The sequence below is a fragment of the Haliotis asinina genome, chromosome 6, assembly GCF_037392515.1.
Source record: "Haliotis asinina isolate JCU_RB_2024 chromosome 6, JCU_Hal_asi_v2, whole genome shotgun sequence".
In the NCBI taxonomy this organism is placed as follows: domain Eukaryota; kingdom Metazoa; phylum Mollusca; class Gastropoda; order Lepetellida; family Haliotidae; genus Haliotis; species Haliotis asinina.
The window spans coordinates 22,498-39,240 of record NC_090285.1 but is presented as its reverse complement, the minus strand read 5'-3'; the positions used below and the strand labels follow the sequence as shown (position 1 = coordinate 39,240).

At 39.4% G+C, this 16,743-nt stretch overlaps 1 protein-coding gene across 2 annotated transcripts in view; it reads left to right on the top strand.

Moving 5' to 3' along the window:
- The window catches only part of LOC137287225 (1-aminocyclopropane-1-carboxylate synthase-like protein 1), a 50,072-nt gene that overhangs the window by 20,619 nt on the left and 12,710 nt on the right, over nt 1–16,743 (top strand). For both annotated transcript variants that reach the window (XM_067819414.1, XM_067819413.1), the window contains 3 exons: nt 5,265–5,334; nt 7,492–7,558; nt 10,984–11,081. In XM_067819414.1, the coding sequence (XP_067675515.1) occupies nt 5,265–5,334; nt 7,492–7,558; nt 10,984–11,081 (235 nt within the window). The remainder of the gene's footprint in view (nt 1–5,264; nt 5,335–7,491; nt 7,559–10,983; nt 11,082–16,743) is intronic.

Here is a 16,743-nt window from a genome sequence, read left to right as displayed (position 1 = left end):
GAATTACCCAAATTGTAGTGTTTTAGGAATAGACCCTTATGCCAAAATGCGATCAAATGCTTTCTCATTATCGATAAATGCTGAAAAGACTTGTGAGTCACGCTCAACATATGTTACGCAATCATTGAGCTTGAACGTGGACATAATTGCACCATGTTCTTTTCTGAATCCAAATCCAACTTAGGTTCACTTGTTAAGTGTGACAATCATGTGACAATCATGTGACAATATAACAGTCATTCTGATTTTCACTTTTCAAAACACGGTAACCTTTTAGAGGAAAACAAAATGCATGTTTGCCAAAAGCGCATCCACCCTGTTGAAAGTAAAATATAATTTCCATTATGGTTTTGTTTTGAAACTAACAGTAGTAAACCAAATTATGATAGCTCGTTTTTCCTGAAACATTTCCTATATTTTTGCAAAACTGGGTGGCTCTTAACGTTTTATTCACGGTATACATGAATCACTCATTGGGATCGTCATAAATGAAACTTCGTCATCAATATTACTCTTTTCGATTTTTAATTACCTTAAATCGATCTTTTTGACAACAGTGCACAATTCTCAGCCTCGAACGAAATTTCAACCAATCAGAGCAGCGCGTCTCCGTGGCGTAATATGAGGTATAGATATGTGGGCCTATGCAGAATTCATCTACATTTCAGGGGGTAGACTATTTCGTTTACAGCCTTATACAAACCTGAAATCGCGACTGTTGTGAAAAATGAAAGCTATACGTTCTCACAATCTCCTATCATTTAGTTTTGTCTCCTGCTTTGCCTAGCTTCCGAGTTACAACCCTTGTTTTCACAGACGATTCTGTGAAAATCACCTGGTGACGCTAGGTTGTAATCCGTGTTAGGTGGTATAAACCTACACGTTATTTGTCATCATTCTCTTGATGCTCAGTTAATGAATTTATAAGAGGTATTATTAGTGGTCACGTCACTTAGATTATCCGACAAAGGTCCGCATTTGACATTTCTTGTGTCTGGATCGATCCATGGATTCACCGATAACACGCTACTTGATTAATGAGTTTTATGCGGATGTAAATGCTGATTTGTCAAAAGGCAGTTTTAATATATGTACATTTACCGCCAATACATTGATTAATTGCTCATTATTGGCTAACTAAATTACATTTCTTAAAGAAGGACGGACATTATCCAATTAATTGCCAGGTGTACGTGTTATCTTGGGTGACCAGTGAGACTATACACCAATGTGAAATACTTGAAACAATACATCACAATCTCGTATATAAGACTGTTAAAAGACACATTGCTTGGGAAATCTGCAGATGAGTGGTATATCACTCGTTTTGAGGGATATTGATGGATACATTCCTCGAACAAAGTAATTGCCTGACATTGCTCCTGTTATAACTTTCATTTGTTTCAATTTTAATATTTGCATTTTTTTATTAAATTGTCGTAGCATTCAACAAAATCATTGTTTTCGTCGTGAAATGTAATGATACAGACAACATACACCAGGGCGTGCGTGTGAATTGTGATTCACACTGGCAAACTATAAAGTGTCTAGATATAACATTCCTGTTATAAATTCGCTATAAGTACCAGCATATCACTTCTTTTTATTAAGTTTCAAAACGGATACAAGTATAATTATAAAGTAATTAGCATTATGAGAAAAAATATAAAGACGTACATTGACAAGTGTCTACATACTGGTAAGTGAACGTGTAGAAACCAAGTGAATTTAGTAAGTGAAGAAATTTATCGCGCAGTATTTTCACTTCGACCCCCGCCTCGCTATGTTACAGGTTGTGTTATGCAAAATCGTTTTTGCCATGATTCAAATACGTATTTAACTACTAGTAGAAAGTAGTTTTGGTTTACTAACTTGATGAAAACAAACCATAATCTCACTGACTCAAATGGACTTTAGCCCGTGACCTTATGATTTTCAAAATTGGGGACATTAGGATTTTGCATGAGATTGTTTGTAACATAACAGTTCCACTCTTGGAAGCGAGGCGGGGGTCAATATAATGTTACTTACAATAATATTGTAACTTCGACCACAACCTTCCTTCCGGGGAAGAAATCGTCATGTTCATGCAAATTCCCTTTGGTCACCAGTGTGTAGTAAGTAGTCTTGAGTTTATAAATCGATGAAAACAAATCTCAGTATCCTGGAAGCGAGGTAGGGAGCGAACTATCCGATCTAGTGTATAACACAGGCTTCAACAACGCTCACTTCCCACACACAAACAACTCCTTTAGCACAAACTACGGAGTCCGGTGGAAATCTGTGCATAGTGACACCCTAACCTGACCCCAAGGAGCAATTGACGGCAACACAACAATTCGGCGTGTGTTTGTTGACGTCGAGAATTCAGGAAAATAACGAGCTTCCCACACATTTTCTATACAACTAACTGAAAATCGTTCCTCCTATGACATCACTGCAGGCGACAGAGTTACGTAACCTGTCTGTGATTTTTGGCGGGCGAGAGTGAAGCAGACGGCTTTTTGGCAACGTTTAATCTTAAAAGAATTCTCGGTATAAATTAACCACAATTCTTTTAAGAATAAGTTTGGTGTTCCGCTAAAGACTGACAAGTCTTTCATATGTAATGGTGAAAAGAGTACAGCAAATTGAGTTTATTCGTTCTTGAACTATGCATAGTTGTATGAAATCTCTTGAGCCAATTAGAGCGTTTATTCATGATTTGCAACCTTTTCTTGGCTGAGACTAATAGTTGTCAAACGTTTTATGGAATCGCAAGCTTCTTTGAACTGAGCAGGGTTTGTGATCTTTTCCTACCTGCCATGTTTGAGTTTTATCAAGATAACCAGTAGTGTCACATTATCTTATTTTAAACCAAATTACTGTCTCAGTGATACCACTAAATTGTAGGTTGTTTGTTCACCTTGGTATAAACTCTAAGTTAATGTCTCAAGAACAGTATGTCTTTCTTCAGGTTTACAGTTTAGGTCATCAATCATAGGGCGCAGCTCCTCCGCTATTACTGAGATTATGACTTTCAACACTTATCGTCATTTCGAAAGGCCGGAACAAGTTTTTCTGCCAAATTATCCATATTAATGGAAGTGTTCGATTTCTCGCATTCTGACATGTGAAAAAACCAGATCAGATATATCTTGTACAGAGTTCGCTTGACACTGGCGTCTATAGCTGGCATCAATCTGTTCGGGTGACGATGACACTTCGTCTCGTTGTCGTTTGGGTGTAGAGCTATTGATATATGTATATATATAGTTCGTGCACAATATGGACATAGTTTATTTACTCAGTATGTTGGTGGCTCCTCACTTTAGCAGACATCATGTAGTTCATGAAACGTGACATCCGAGATCGTGCTGCGTCCTGTCATGATATGAAAGACATGGCCGCTGAACAAGGACAATGATGCGAGTCCTATAGTCCTATTGGCTCAAAAGCGTATCTATGCATTGCAGTGTAACACGAAAACTATGAAGCATAACAGACACAGTCAAACACAGAATACAAAACCCTTTTTCATCCATTTACAACCTCAAAAACATTAATTCTGTACAAAACTACACATTCTTGCCCATGGGCATATCCATGGGCTACTGTTCGCGAGTTTATATTTTGGGTTTTCGAAAAAACAAAAAAATCAATTTTTCTTCCTTAGCACATATCCACAACAGCTGCATGCTTATTTTTGTCAACTCCCTTCTCAGACAGTGGCCACAGCGCGGAGAGTTTCTGGACTTTTGTGAGCCCAGAATTAAATTGTGATATATATATCATAATCAGAAGATCAGACTATCATTAAAATATTGACACAGTTCACTGTGTGTTACGAGGGAGGAGTGCAGAGAAAGGGACAGCCATGTGTGCAAGAAAGAATGGAGACAGCACAGCAGAGGCTAATGAATACATACGGTAACCTTTCTCGGCACTTGTGCACGTGCTTTTCGAACACCTGGCTGTGCTTTTCCCTGCACTCCTCCCTCGTAATAACAGTGAACTGTGTCAATATTTTAATGGTAGTTTGTAAAACAACTCCTTTTATTATTAGGACAAAAGTTTTTCAAAAACCTCACAGAGTTCGTATGCTGTTCTGATTATGATAAGCGTTTCACTGAGTGTGTTATGCTTATCAGTTTTCGAGTTATATATTGCAATTCATTGGTACACTTTTGAGCCAAACGGAGTATAGCTTGTAGACAATCTGTTCAAGATCGTCGAAAACATTGTTCATCATTTCACGAAAAGTGCACAAGTCATCTCATATGGCCATGATGTGTACGGTCTGATCAATAACATAAGCATTTGATAACCCTGATACGGCAACCTGTGAGTATTTAACTGGAGCAATCTGCACCAGTATTTAGCACATCTGGACATGTACTGATATTGCGATGGAACTTTGCCACATTCGCCTAGCGTCATAACATTTCTGGTATATTTACTTAATATCAGAGTCTAAAGACCCTTCAAAGGATAGGTGCTGACCCCTGAATGCAGACGCTACAGATTGCTTTGGACCCGACTTGTTCCTCGTTGGCAGTGACGAGAGGAACAATGTGAACGTTCTACAGTGGCCAGGCATGCCCATACATGTCTCAGATCAGACACCTGTGTGATGCACTAGACAGACGCGCGCGGAAACGCCCCGACTCACCACAGAATAGACACAAGGCCTCTAGAGCGAACGCATACCACAACGCCTAACGTGTAACTAAGTTTCCGCTTATCGTCTATGTAACTGAAAACTGGTTTCTGTAGTACGCGCGTGATTTTGAGCTCAGGTTGAGTATAGATGTTGTTAACACCACTGTATAATGTTTGTGTGTCTAGGTACTCTTGGTCAATAATAATGACCTCTTGAAAACCTTGTATACTATAATTTGCTAGTCAGTTTATAATCTGAACGTCTACGTCTTGCCATATCACGAAACATTAGGTATGAACAATTTCTCACTCTGATCTGGGCGGCTTCATAGCTTGTGTACATATGGGCCCTTGATTTTGAGATATGCTTTACATGTGTATTCAAGTATGCAAGGATAAAATCGCCTGTTTGACTCAGCATTTACAATACTGCCCTTGGAAGCAGTAAGTGCATCAGACATGCTCATGTGTACATACCGCGATCTGTTCATGCTTGTGACAGTTGTGAGTGGACGCAACTACACGACATTGCGAATGTAACCATTAACAATAGCTGAACTTCACCTCAACTTGACGTTGATATCAAATAGGCTTTATTGACTAATCCTTGATGATGTATTTAGTTTCAGGAGGGAGCTAAAGTACTTCTTTGAGGAACGATTTCAAGCAGTTTATGAGATTGATCCAGAAGAGGTATGCTGTCGTGCCTTGAACGTACTTTAACAACGTTTTTAGCAACATGCCAATGGAAGCATTACTTGATATGAACAAGTTTGATGTTACACACACTTTATCATGACACGGGTGGATGGGATCATCCTATGAGAGATATCGACCTTGTGAAAGGGTTTGAATAAAAATATCAGGCGCAGTAAACACTAGAGATGTTAAACCATTAAATTTAACACTGTGACCCGATTCGATGGTTTGTATGTTTTGCGTTGATGTATTCTTACAACGTCATTTATATCTATCACTATCTTATCTGAACGAGACAATGTATCTAAAGGTTTTCGCGAACCTCAGAGACATGAGCTACAAGAATAGCAACAACAAATATAGGCTAAGAACGGATACTTCTCCACCGTTATCTAACTTGTAATTCCTCCACGTCCCATAGCCTCAACATTGCTCCAACTCCCATTCCGTCTATTTTCATCCTGATGAGTATATTATTTCCCCGATCTCTACCCTAACATATGCCTACCTCTTCTATATAACTATCCTAACATGTGTCTACCTCTTCTATGTAAATATCCTAACATGTATCTACCTCTTCTATGTAAATATCCTAACAAGTGTCTACCTCTTCTATGTAACTCTATCCTGGCGTATATATGTTTACCCTTTCCTATAGTGTTCAACCTAAGATACTATTTGTTTTATGTTTTATGCAGATGTGTTACCCTCTTCCATCTTTCTCTATATACAAAATGTATATATCTTTACCTCTTTCATTTATCTCTATCCTAACACGTATATATGTTAAAATCGTATATATGTTTCTATCGGGAATTGTGCAGACGGAGACGGCTTTCATTTGTGAATATGGGAGCATGATTGAGGTCTTTATTTTCGTCTCCATTCTAATTTTGAACTGCTTGAAGCATGTGTATCGGATCTTACACCTTAGCCAATCTGTGTGGATCGAACGATTCGAATCTTGCATCTTGCTGTTTTTCCTGTAGGTATTGTCTTCGTAAAGTCGCCGCTGTGTAATTCCACTTCTTAATATTCACAAGAACTACATTTGACCATTTTGTCCAAATGTACTTACTGGAAAGAGAGTCAAATGTTTTCGCATTCCTAACTACTCGTCCCTTTCCGTGACCTACAAGATGACTCGTACCCCTCTCGTACGCCACCATCGCCAAGAATCGTGGCAAACCAATCAAATCGCGCGTAGTAAAACGCATTTCAAAACATGAAAATGGTGGAACCGTTGAACTTTGGAACTTCGCTAAACTATACCAAGCACAATTTAAATATAAACTTTGAGCTAAAGGATGAACAACTTTCAGCACTGAAACATGTTGGAAAAGGGAATGACCGTATTGCTGTTTTGCGCACGGGGTGTAGGTTATTCTAGGAGCCATGTTTGGAAATAAAGAGTTACCTTTCACTGATAATAGTACCCGACTATTTTCATCTTCATGCCTGTTTGCGCAGGACACCATCCGGCCATCCGGCCATCCGGCTTGCCAGAATAACACGAGTAGTTACAAATGATGTTTTCGTAGCCATCGCTAGTTTTTGCGGACGACACAAGAAAAAACAGATTTAGAGTTATCTTCCCTCCATCGATTTCCATTCGGTAAATTCCGTGCATCATAATTACGTCATTTAATGTTATTCGAGATAGGACCCGTGAAGGTCCGGGATAGAATAGGTCTCAAGCAACCCATGCTTGCCATAAAAGGCGACTATGCTTGTCAATAGATATATGGGTATATATATCCTTCCGGTAGGTGATTAAGTCATGCACTATTTTATCCTAATTTGGGTTAATGTTTACCTTCATCGTTACCCTAACATGATTAGATCTTTTATTCGAGTCCTGTTGTAATCGTAATATAAGTAAATGTTCGATTCCTGATGTGTGATATGAATGCATGTTTACAGGTTAACCCGTCTACTACAGGTTAACCCGTCTACTACAGGTTAACAAATATCCAAAGAAATCTATTTCCCATATTTCCCGTCTGATACGTCCAATCTTGGACCGCCGCCATATAGCTGTAATATTGCTGAGTGCGGCGTAAAACTAAACTCACTCACTCACTCCAATCTTGGAGAGTGTTTCGACGTCCTTCTTATCCATAATGGTTTGGATTTTCTTCTCCGTTTCAGCTGGTAGTATCGAGCGGTACAACTTCGATTCTCGAGACCCTGGCATTCGCCATTGCTGAACATGGTGGTAAATATATTTCCCATCATTCCAGTGTTGAGCATTCCTTTATCACTGACACCTGTTGAGTAATTCCTTTATCACTGACACCTGTTGAGCATTCCTTTATCACTGACACTTGTTGAGTAATTCCTTTATCACTGACACCTTTACAAAAACACACCAAGCTGATCACAAGAAAGGTACTGTAGCACGTAATTCATTCGTGTAGAAGAGAGAAAAGTCACAATCATAACAATCCGCATCATCGAGGGCAAAAATCAGTTGAAGTCGGCCACAACAGGTATTAACACGTCACAATTTCATTCTAGACTCACAAATGTCCAGAAACTGTTCGCACTGTGGCCACTCTCTCACAAGGGATTTGACCAAAATAAACAAGCAGCTGTTTTGTATATTAGCTAAGGATGGAAAAGTGAAAACAATGTTTTTTGAAAACTCAAGATTAAACTCGCTCGCCCATGGGTGCAAAAACATACTGGCCCATAGACGAGAATATTTACTTTCACTGAAAATACATGTTTTTCCATGTTTTGCAGTTTTTAAATAAATGAACGTATATTGATTAGTGTCTAGACACGAACTTCAGCTTATTTTGAATTAATTCTGCTAATTTAGAGCGATTTTAAAAAAGTCTCGCCCATGGGCGAAAAACATTTGGCCCATGAGTGAGAATATTTACTTTTATTCAAAATACATCTTGACTGACTGACTGATTTCGACTGATACAGTAATCTGTCTGAAGTACTGTCAAACGCAGCCGAAGTTTCGATGGAAACAAACCAAGTCACGGTGTGCGTTGGAGCATGAGGCGCATGTTACTTAGTACAAATGGTAAAGAAAACAAGCGTGTGACCTGTCCGTGTTGTAGATTATTCCTGGTCTGAAAAATAGGAGGATACCTCATAAAACCTCGGTCGAAGGAAAACTGGGACGGGCAAATGGGAATTAATGAAAATGGAGACCACAATATTAAAACGAAACATGCAAAATTGGGTAGGTACCCTTAAAACTACTGGGTGGGTACACTTTCCAAGCGTAAGGTTTCGCCCACGGTAGAATGTATTCAACAACGTAAACTTTGACTACATACCGATTGTCACCTGGAAAGAAACACAGTTTTGGTGCTTTGTGGTTCCTTTGTGAGGGTTTTTACAAGGCCATTAGCTCACGACTGGTGACGCGTGACGTCCTGGACAGAAGGTGACAGTATTTTGAGTTCTTTCTTTAATTACCCAAACGATACAGTTTAAAGATCTCACAACACTGTTTATTAATGTGTATAGTCTTTATGTCACTGGAGTTTGGTCATTCTTGATTAGGACTTTCACAAATAACTTAAACTTCATAGATACAGCTTGAATTTCGTTATATTTATAGAATACCTCAGTTCAGAAGAATCCCAAGGCTTAGTATTCCAATTCTGTATATGTTGCTGGAAATAAAGCTCTGTGGTCAGGACCCGTGAAGATCTGGAGTAGAACAGGGCTTCAGCAACCCATGCTTGCCATAAAAGGCGACTATGCTTGTCGTAAGAGGCGACTAACGGGATCGGGTGGTCAGGCTCGCTGACTTGCTTGACATGTCATCGGTTCCCAATTGTGCAGATCGATGCTCCTGCTGTTGATCACTGGATTGTCTGGTACAAACTCGATTATCTATAAACCGCCGCAATATAGCTGGAATATTGCTGAGTGCGACATAAAACTAAACTCACTAAATTGAACTGGAATTATTTGTCACTATAATTTGATCTATTTTTATACCATATGTTTGCAAATGTTTTTAGAGAAAACAAGCAAATGAAAATGTTTTCGTCCACGAGCGAGATTAGTCGAATTAAGAACGGAATGAGTTCATTTTTTTTGTCATGATACTTATAAACACACTTTCCTTCATTCATTACCTCCAAGACAATAAACACACTATGAACTTTGAGTGGAAGTGCAGATTCTTGTACTTGTTAGAAATTAGCAGAATTAAGTCAAAATGAGTTGCATTTTGTGCCATGCTACTTATGGATATATCTTCATTCATTCATAACCTCAAAAACACAAGAAAATATGTATTTTGAAGTAAAAGAGCTTATTCTGGCATATTATTTTAAAAATCGCACTGAATTCGCAAAATTCAGTCAACTTTAGTTGAATTTTGTGTCATGATACTCATAAAGGCAGTCTCATTAACATTTCATCGTTTCATTCATCCTCCAAAAACATCGGAAAAGATGTATTTGGAGTCAAAGGAAACATTCTCGTCCATGGGCCGATGTGAAATTTTGTTAAACTGCTCTAAATTAACGGAATTAAGTCAAAATGAATTGAAATTTGTGTCATGATACTTATGAACATACTTTCGTCAATTTACAACCTCCAAAACATGGAAGCAGATGTATTTTGATTAAAACTAAATATTCTCACTCATGAGCCAAATGTTTTTCGCCCATGGGCGAGACTTTTTTAAAATCGCTCTAAATTAGCAGAATTAATTTAAAATAAGCTGAAGTTCGTGTCTAGACACTAGTAAATATACTTTCATTTATTTAAAAACTGCAAAACATGGAAAAACATGTATTTTCAGTGAAAGTAAATATTCTCGTCTATGGGCCAGTATGTTTTTCACCCATGATCGAGATTTTGTAAAATCGCTGTCAGTTAGCGGAATCAAGTCACAACAAGCTGAAATTTTTATCATGATACTTATTACTTTTTTCATTCATTTACAACCTTCAAAACATTTATTCTGGACGAAATGAAACATTCTCGCCCATGGACATGCCCATAGGCCACTGTTCGCCCATGGGTGGACATGCCCGTGGGCCACTGTTCGCCCATGGGTGGACATGCCCGTGGGCCACTGTTCGCCCATGGGTGGGCCTGTCCGTGGGCCACTGTTCGCCCATGGGCATGCCCATGAGCGAGCGAGTTCAAGTTTTGAGTTTATGTTTTTCATTTTTCCATCCTTAGCACATGTACATAACAGCTGCATGTATATTTTGGTCAAGTCCCTTGTGAGACAGTGGCCACAGTGCGGAGGGTTTCTGGACTTTTGTGAGTCCAGAATGAAATTGTGACGTGTTTATTTATCCGTCCGTCCATCTGAACTCAAGTTAGAAGACCTCTAATTCAACACAATGGGTGATAATACAAGAACAGAGAACGAATGAAATATGTCCAACGACTTTTGAAATGCCTATTTTTTCTGTTGTCTAGAGAGGCGACAAATCAAGGACTCTTGCTTTCTAGTGTGTATGAAATTTGCAGGATTTGGTGTTTGCCATATTTGGTGAACGTAACGAGTTTTGCTCGTATTGCAGCATTTAATATGCTTGCAAAATGCTAGGCACTCCACCAATGAAATTCCACATATATTATTTGAGTTGTTTTTTTTGTTTTCTGCTAGGTGCCTATGTTCTATTTTGTTTCGCACTCTAGACTGCATCCTTGTCCCGGCGCCATACTATTATCGTATAGCAAACGACTTCATGGAACGCGCTGGCGTGGAGTGTTGGCCTGTACCCCTGCTCAACCAGGTAAGAACATCTCGGCATGGTTAGACGCTCCAGGAAGATGTTACCGTGGTCCCATTGTTCATGAGTACATGTATACCTGTCGGTGGCCATTCATTGGGTGGAATGAGAAGTGACGGGCTTCACACCGGTTATAGGAGTTGTTTTGTGCTGCAAAACTGGAATGTCATCATAAAAATCTGTATTACTTACGAAGGTTTCAGGCCCATATAATATGAATCCATCCTGAATCATAGACGACTACATTCCGTCCAACCATCTTTATTCTGAATCCGGAAAACAGAATCCCACATTGCCACTAGCATCCATCTCCTTATTTCCTGTAGTATAAGAAAAATATGACGACAGATGCGAAGCCCAGCCTTTGTCATTATTCAACACGGAAGCCTACTTATAAGCCTCCGGTGATATTTACTGACAGTCGGTCTCAACATGCATTGAGGAACACGTGCACTGCGCGTGCAAGGCGAGGCGTCGGCTGCTTGTCTAATCCCAGATGATTTTCATCAGTAAATACCAAACACTGGAATTATACCTAAAGTATATTTCTTCAGTCGGTTTATGAGTTTATACGCATGAGTATTACGAAGAAAGTAATTAAGACTTCCACGGCTCTCGAGCATTTACCTTGGGAAAACAGCCTTATATTACTTCTTCGTAATGCCTGCGGGTCTTGCTTTGTCCCATACATAGTCAACGCATGACGGCAATACCTTTCAGTGAGAAGTTCAGAACACTTCGCTTACAGATGCAAGACCTAACCATTGTTATTTTGAACAACCACAAAAGCGTTATGTAAATAATCCCAAACATTATTCGGGGGAAATCTGCAAAACTGACCCACTCCCGACCCGTGAAGTAACCCATGCTTGTCGCAAGAGGCATGGTCAGGCTCGCTGACTTGGTTGTCACGTCATCGGTTCCCAAATGCGCAGCTTATGCTGTTGATCACTGGTCCAGAATCGATTATTTCGAGACCGCCGCCATATAGCTGGAATATTGCTGAGTGCGGTTTAAAGTTAAACTCGCTCACTCGTAAAAATATTGATAAAATGGACAAATGTTATTGTAAAGACTCTAAATATCAAGTTAAATTTAAGAACGGTTGTTTGGTTGTTGGCCATATCTTCATATTTTATGCAGTCACTGAGAATGAGGAGAACGATTTACGTTGATTTTATATAATTGAATTAACTATAAATTTTAGGACACTGGGGCCTATGGAAGTATTTGTTTTACAACGTCAGTCAGTATATTTGTATGGTTCCAAATTATTAGGATTATTTATGAAATGATAATTAAAAGATTAAAAGAATTAAAAGAAATCAAAACACTTCCTCAAGTTTAACATATTCTTACTTGTAGGTCCGCAAACACCAAATGGTACTTGCACCAAGTATACGGAGAATGTAGACCATTTCCAGTTCATATTAATTCGAACGTTGTCCGAAAAACAAAATACGTTTGCCTTCTTTTTGCAAGCTGGTGACAGAAACTGACTCTAATACCTCAGTCAGTCCATAAAAAGAGACTTTCGTTATTGCGAAAATCCATTTTTCTCATCAATTTTAAACAGTTCACAAATATAATTAACTATATGGAAACCCTATGAAATTCCGAGAGAATGCCTGAATTGACTCTCAATTAAGTTAGTCATGTTACAAACTTTTAATAAAGCCCCTCTAAATGTCACACTGGATCGGAAGTCAACAACAAAGTCAGTTCTTCAAAACTGCCCTCTTGTACGTTTTTGTAGACTCATTGCGTTTTGAATAAGTATTTTTTGTGTTTTCTTTTGTTTGTTTTTTTTGCCACGGGTCAAAGGCTGCCGCCCCCTGGTGGCAGACTGGCTGAGTTCCACAGTTTGCTTTAACCTCCACGCGCAATACGAACTGACACGACGAAGATAACGGGGAAAAGGTCATGAAAGATCAGTATATTAATTGTCACGGCATTTCCAACGACAGAACGCGAGACAGTGTAAGCCTCGGGCGTCATAGTCATAGCATCTCTGAAATAATGAAAACTGACTTTACATCAACTGCATATCAGCGCTTATGTTCTTTCAGGTGGCAGTTCTTCAAACTGTTGTCGCATTCAAATTTTACTTCTCATACTACCACCAATCTTCCAACCTGCATTCCCTGTAAGGACTTTGTCACAAATCTGTAATTATTACACATCTCTGACAAATGACGAAATTCCGTCTAGAATGTAACACTTAGCTACACATATGAGTAGTACGATCTGATAAGTAGTTCCTCACACATTCAGTTTTTATATTCTAACACTATGTTTCTGATTTATATTCTTAAAGGTCACATGCAACCAAAAAATCAAGCATAATTAAAACACAATTATCACTTATTCGTGACATATAATATACAAAACAAACAAATAAACAAAATTATAAGCGTAAAATCGCGATTCCAAAGTGCAATATTTTGTACTTGGGCTTACTTTCCTCGAAACAAAGCCCTGGGGAGACCAAACCCAGTCATAGCGGGTGGATGTGCACTCAAATGTAACAACGGCTTCCGACTGGCTGGTTCATTTGCTGATATGCTGAGGGTTCATTGTGTGTACAGGAAGATGATCTGTTTGATGGGCATTTTAGAAGTATGGCGAGTCACAAGAAAGTAAGATTCTTTATGGATAACAACTTCTTTTATTGTACTGCCTCGTTTCAGTATGGATTCACATATCATTGTCAAACAAAATCATATACACCAGAAGAAGCTGTTATCCATAAAGAATGTGTATAGAGATGTTGGGTTGTGTAAATACACATCCACTGAATTTGCTTTCTATCCAATCAAAAATCATCTCAGTAGAGATGGTGAACTACTTCGTGGCTGGAAACTGTCATTCGTCCAAGTACAAAGCAGGACTTGAAACAGACAAGACTTTGCACCAGTTTCCCTCAGATCCAGTCACCCGAGAAAAATGGATGTAGTTTGTTTGCAACCCACAGACATGGAAACATGTCATGTGTACAAGTATCACACCTGCCTAATTACATAATGTGACAGAGACAGGAATCGGGTACACGAGTCATAAATCAGTCTATTTCGTTTATGGCGTATAGCCTGGTAGGTGTTAAGCTCAAACTGCGGGTGGTCAATGATTGAAGCCGTGTATTGCATATTGTCTTTAGCAGACAGGCAGGCAGACATACAGGTGTCAATAAACCAGACATTGAGCTTTCTCTTTGACAGAGGCTGCTTACCACAATCAACATGTTTTTTTTATGTAACGAGTAGATTATTTACTAATTTGTGTACACAACAAACATTAAACTACTGCTCATGACCTCATACTCCGAGCATACATACTGTTTCAAGCTCCGCGAACCTACTCACTGCGCATGCGTTATGGGCGCAGCGCAGCACATCTGTTGAAACCACCTTTTCCCCCAGCGCTGACGGAAATTTCGTGAATCGTTTGAATTCCGATTTCCCGGGCTTTTTTTCCATCGCGTTTTTCTTTTAAACTTTATATGTTGAATTTGCATTTTCGATGATTTGTTTTGGTAAGAGAACACCGAAACGTGTCAATATCTACAAAGTTGTATTTTACGTTGCATGTGACCTTTCATGTACCATACACCTATCATCTAAAATTGGGTTGCAACATCATCGTTTGAGATAAAAGATTTATCCCTAATATCACATAATCATCAGTTAGTGATGTCAGTCATTACATATGTTAATGTTTTATCCACTTTTTTTTAAAAAAAGGTTTAACACCATTTAACCTTGTGTTTGACGTGTTTCCTTTCGTTCGGGCTCCATTTCCGGATGTAGGGGTGGCAGGTCTACATTACTTTCAGTTGTTATTTTACGGCGCTTCGGCAATGTTAAAGACATTTGCAACGGACATTAATGATTCCTTTAAAGCTAAAACAAAATGAGAACACATTCTCAATAAACTTTTATTTGACAAGCAAAAATGTTATCATTAATGCAAAATTGCGACACAACACTTGCAGATATATTGTACCTTTTGATATAATGACATTTTAATATTCCACACTCAAAACAAAAATCATTATTATACAGCTGTAGTGAACTATCTATGATGTACTTTTTTGTTATCAAAAAGTAACAATAGCCGCATATAAACCCGTCTAGCTTATGTCATATAAACCCGTCTAGCTTATGTCATATAAACCCGTCTAGCTTATGTCATATAAACCCGTCTAGCTTATGTCATATAAACCCATCTAGCTTATGTCATATAAACCCGTCTAGCTTATGTCATATAAACCCGTCTAGCTTATGTCATATAAACCCGTCTAGCTTATGTCATATAAACTACGAAGCAGATGACGTCTGGCACATGCACCGATGTATAAATCAATTACCATCTTTCAACGTAGTTCGGACAAGTTTCACCCACGTTTAACAGACTAAAATGAAATACATTTTAAATGTACAGAATTTAGTATAATATATCTAAGTTATGAGAGTCCAAAAAAAAAAAAATGAAAGTTACATATTACACATTCTAACGTTTTCGACACAAGTACCTGCATCAAATCCGTCAGTGAAATATACTGTCTTTCTTCTGGGCACTATAAAAGAACAAGAGATGGTAAGATGGTTAAATTGTCATTATTTCATTGCTCAGATCTGTGTGATGTACTCGATACACTGACAGTGCCACAATCAGTTCTATTAGGCTACACCGCCGTTCCAAAATATGGGTATACAGAATGTCAAGTCACAAGAATAGAAAGCAGAAATTTCTCAATTCAGTATTGTGCATGGTCGCCCCGCGCATTCACCACTGCCAAACACCGTCTCCTTATCGACTGCCTCATGCTCGGGAACACGTGGTTGGAGATTCTGCGCCATTGTTCTTGCAAGGCAGTGCCAAGTTCCTGCAAATTCTGAGGTTGGTTCCTAAGAGCACGGAGCCCTCTCCTAAGTGCATCGCAAACGTGCTCTGTTGGATTAAGGTCAGGGGACCTCGATGGCCAGACCTTGACGTTGATTCCAGCGTTTTGAAGAAATTTCGTGTCAACATCGCGGTATGCGGTCGAGCATGATCATGAAAGGAACGCGTTCAGGGGTGAGCACCTGGTCGCGGTAAGCAGCAGCTGTAAGGTTTCCATGGATGAACGGTTGTTCCCACAGAAACCACCACACACCATGAAACTTCCGCCCAGAATCTGTCGACTTCCTGTACACAACACTGGGCATGCCGTTCACGACGTCGTCTCCAGAATCTATGCCTGCGGTCCGCGAATCTAAGGGTAAACCTGCATTCATCGCTACAGACGAGTCGATTCCAGTCTCTCTGGGTCCATCGGAGGTGACGTTGGGTCCACAGTATGCAGACGTTGACGTTGATGAAACGGCGCCAATATTGGCCCACGATGTGGAAGTCTAGAATGGAGATTGGCAGCCCGCAACCTATTTCGAATGGTCTGTGAGGACAGTCGACCTCTAAACATCTCAGCCCTGCTTCGCGTAGCCGGCAGAAATCTGTCACGTGGGTGACGTAGGACGATTTGACGGTCTTCTGCTCGTGACGTCACGCGTGGACGACCCGACCTTGGGCGATCAGAAGTGGTGCCACCAGTTTGTTGTAGACGACCTCGCAAGTCATACACAGTGGGACGACTCCATCCCATTGCTCTTGCAACATCAATAACTGA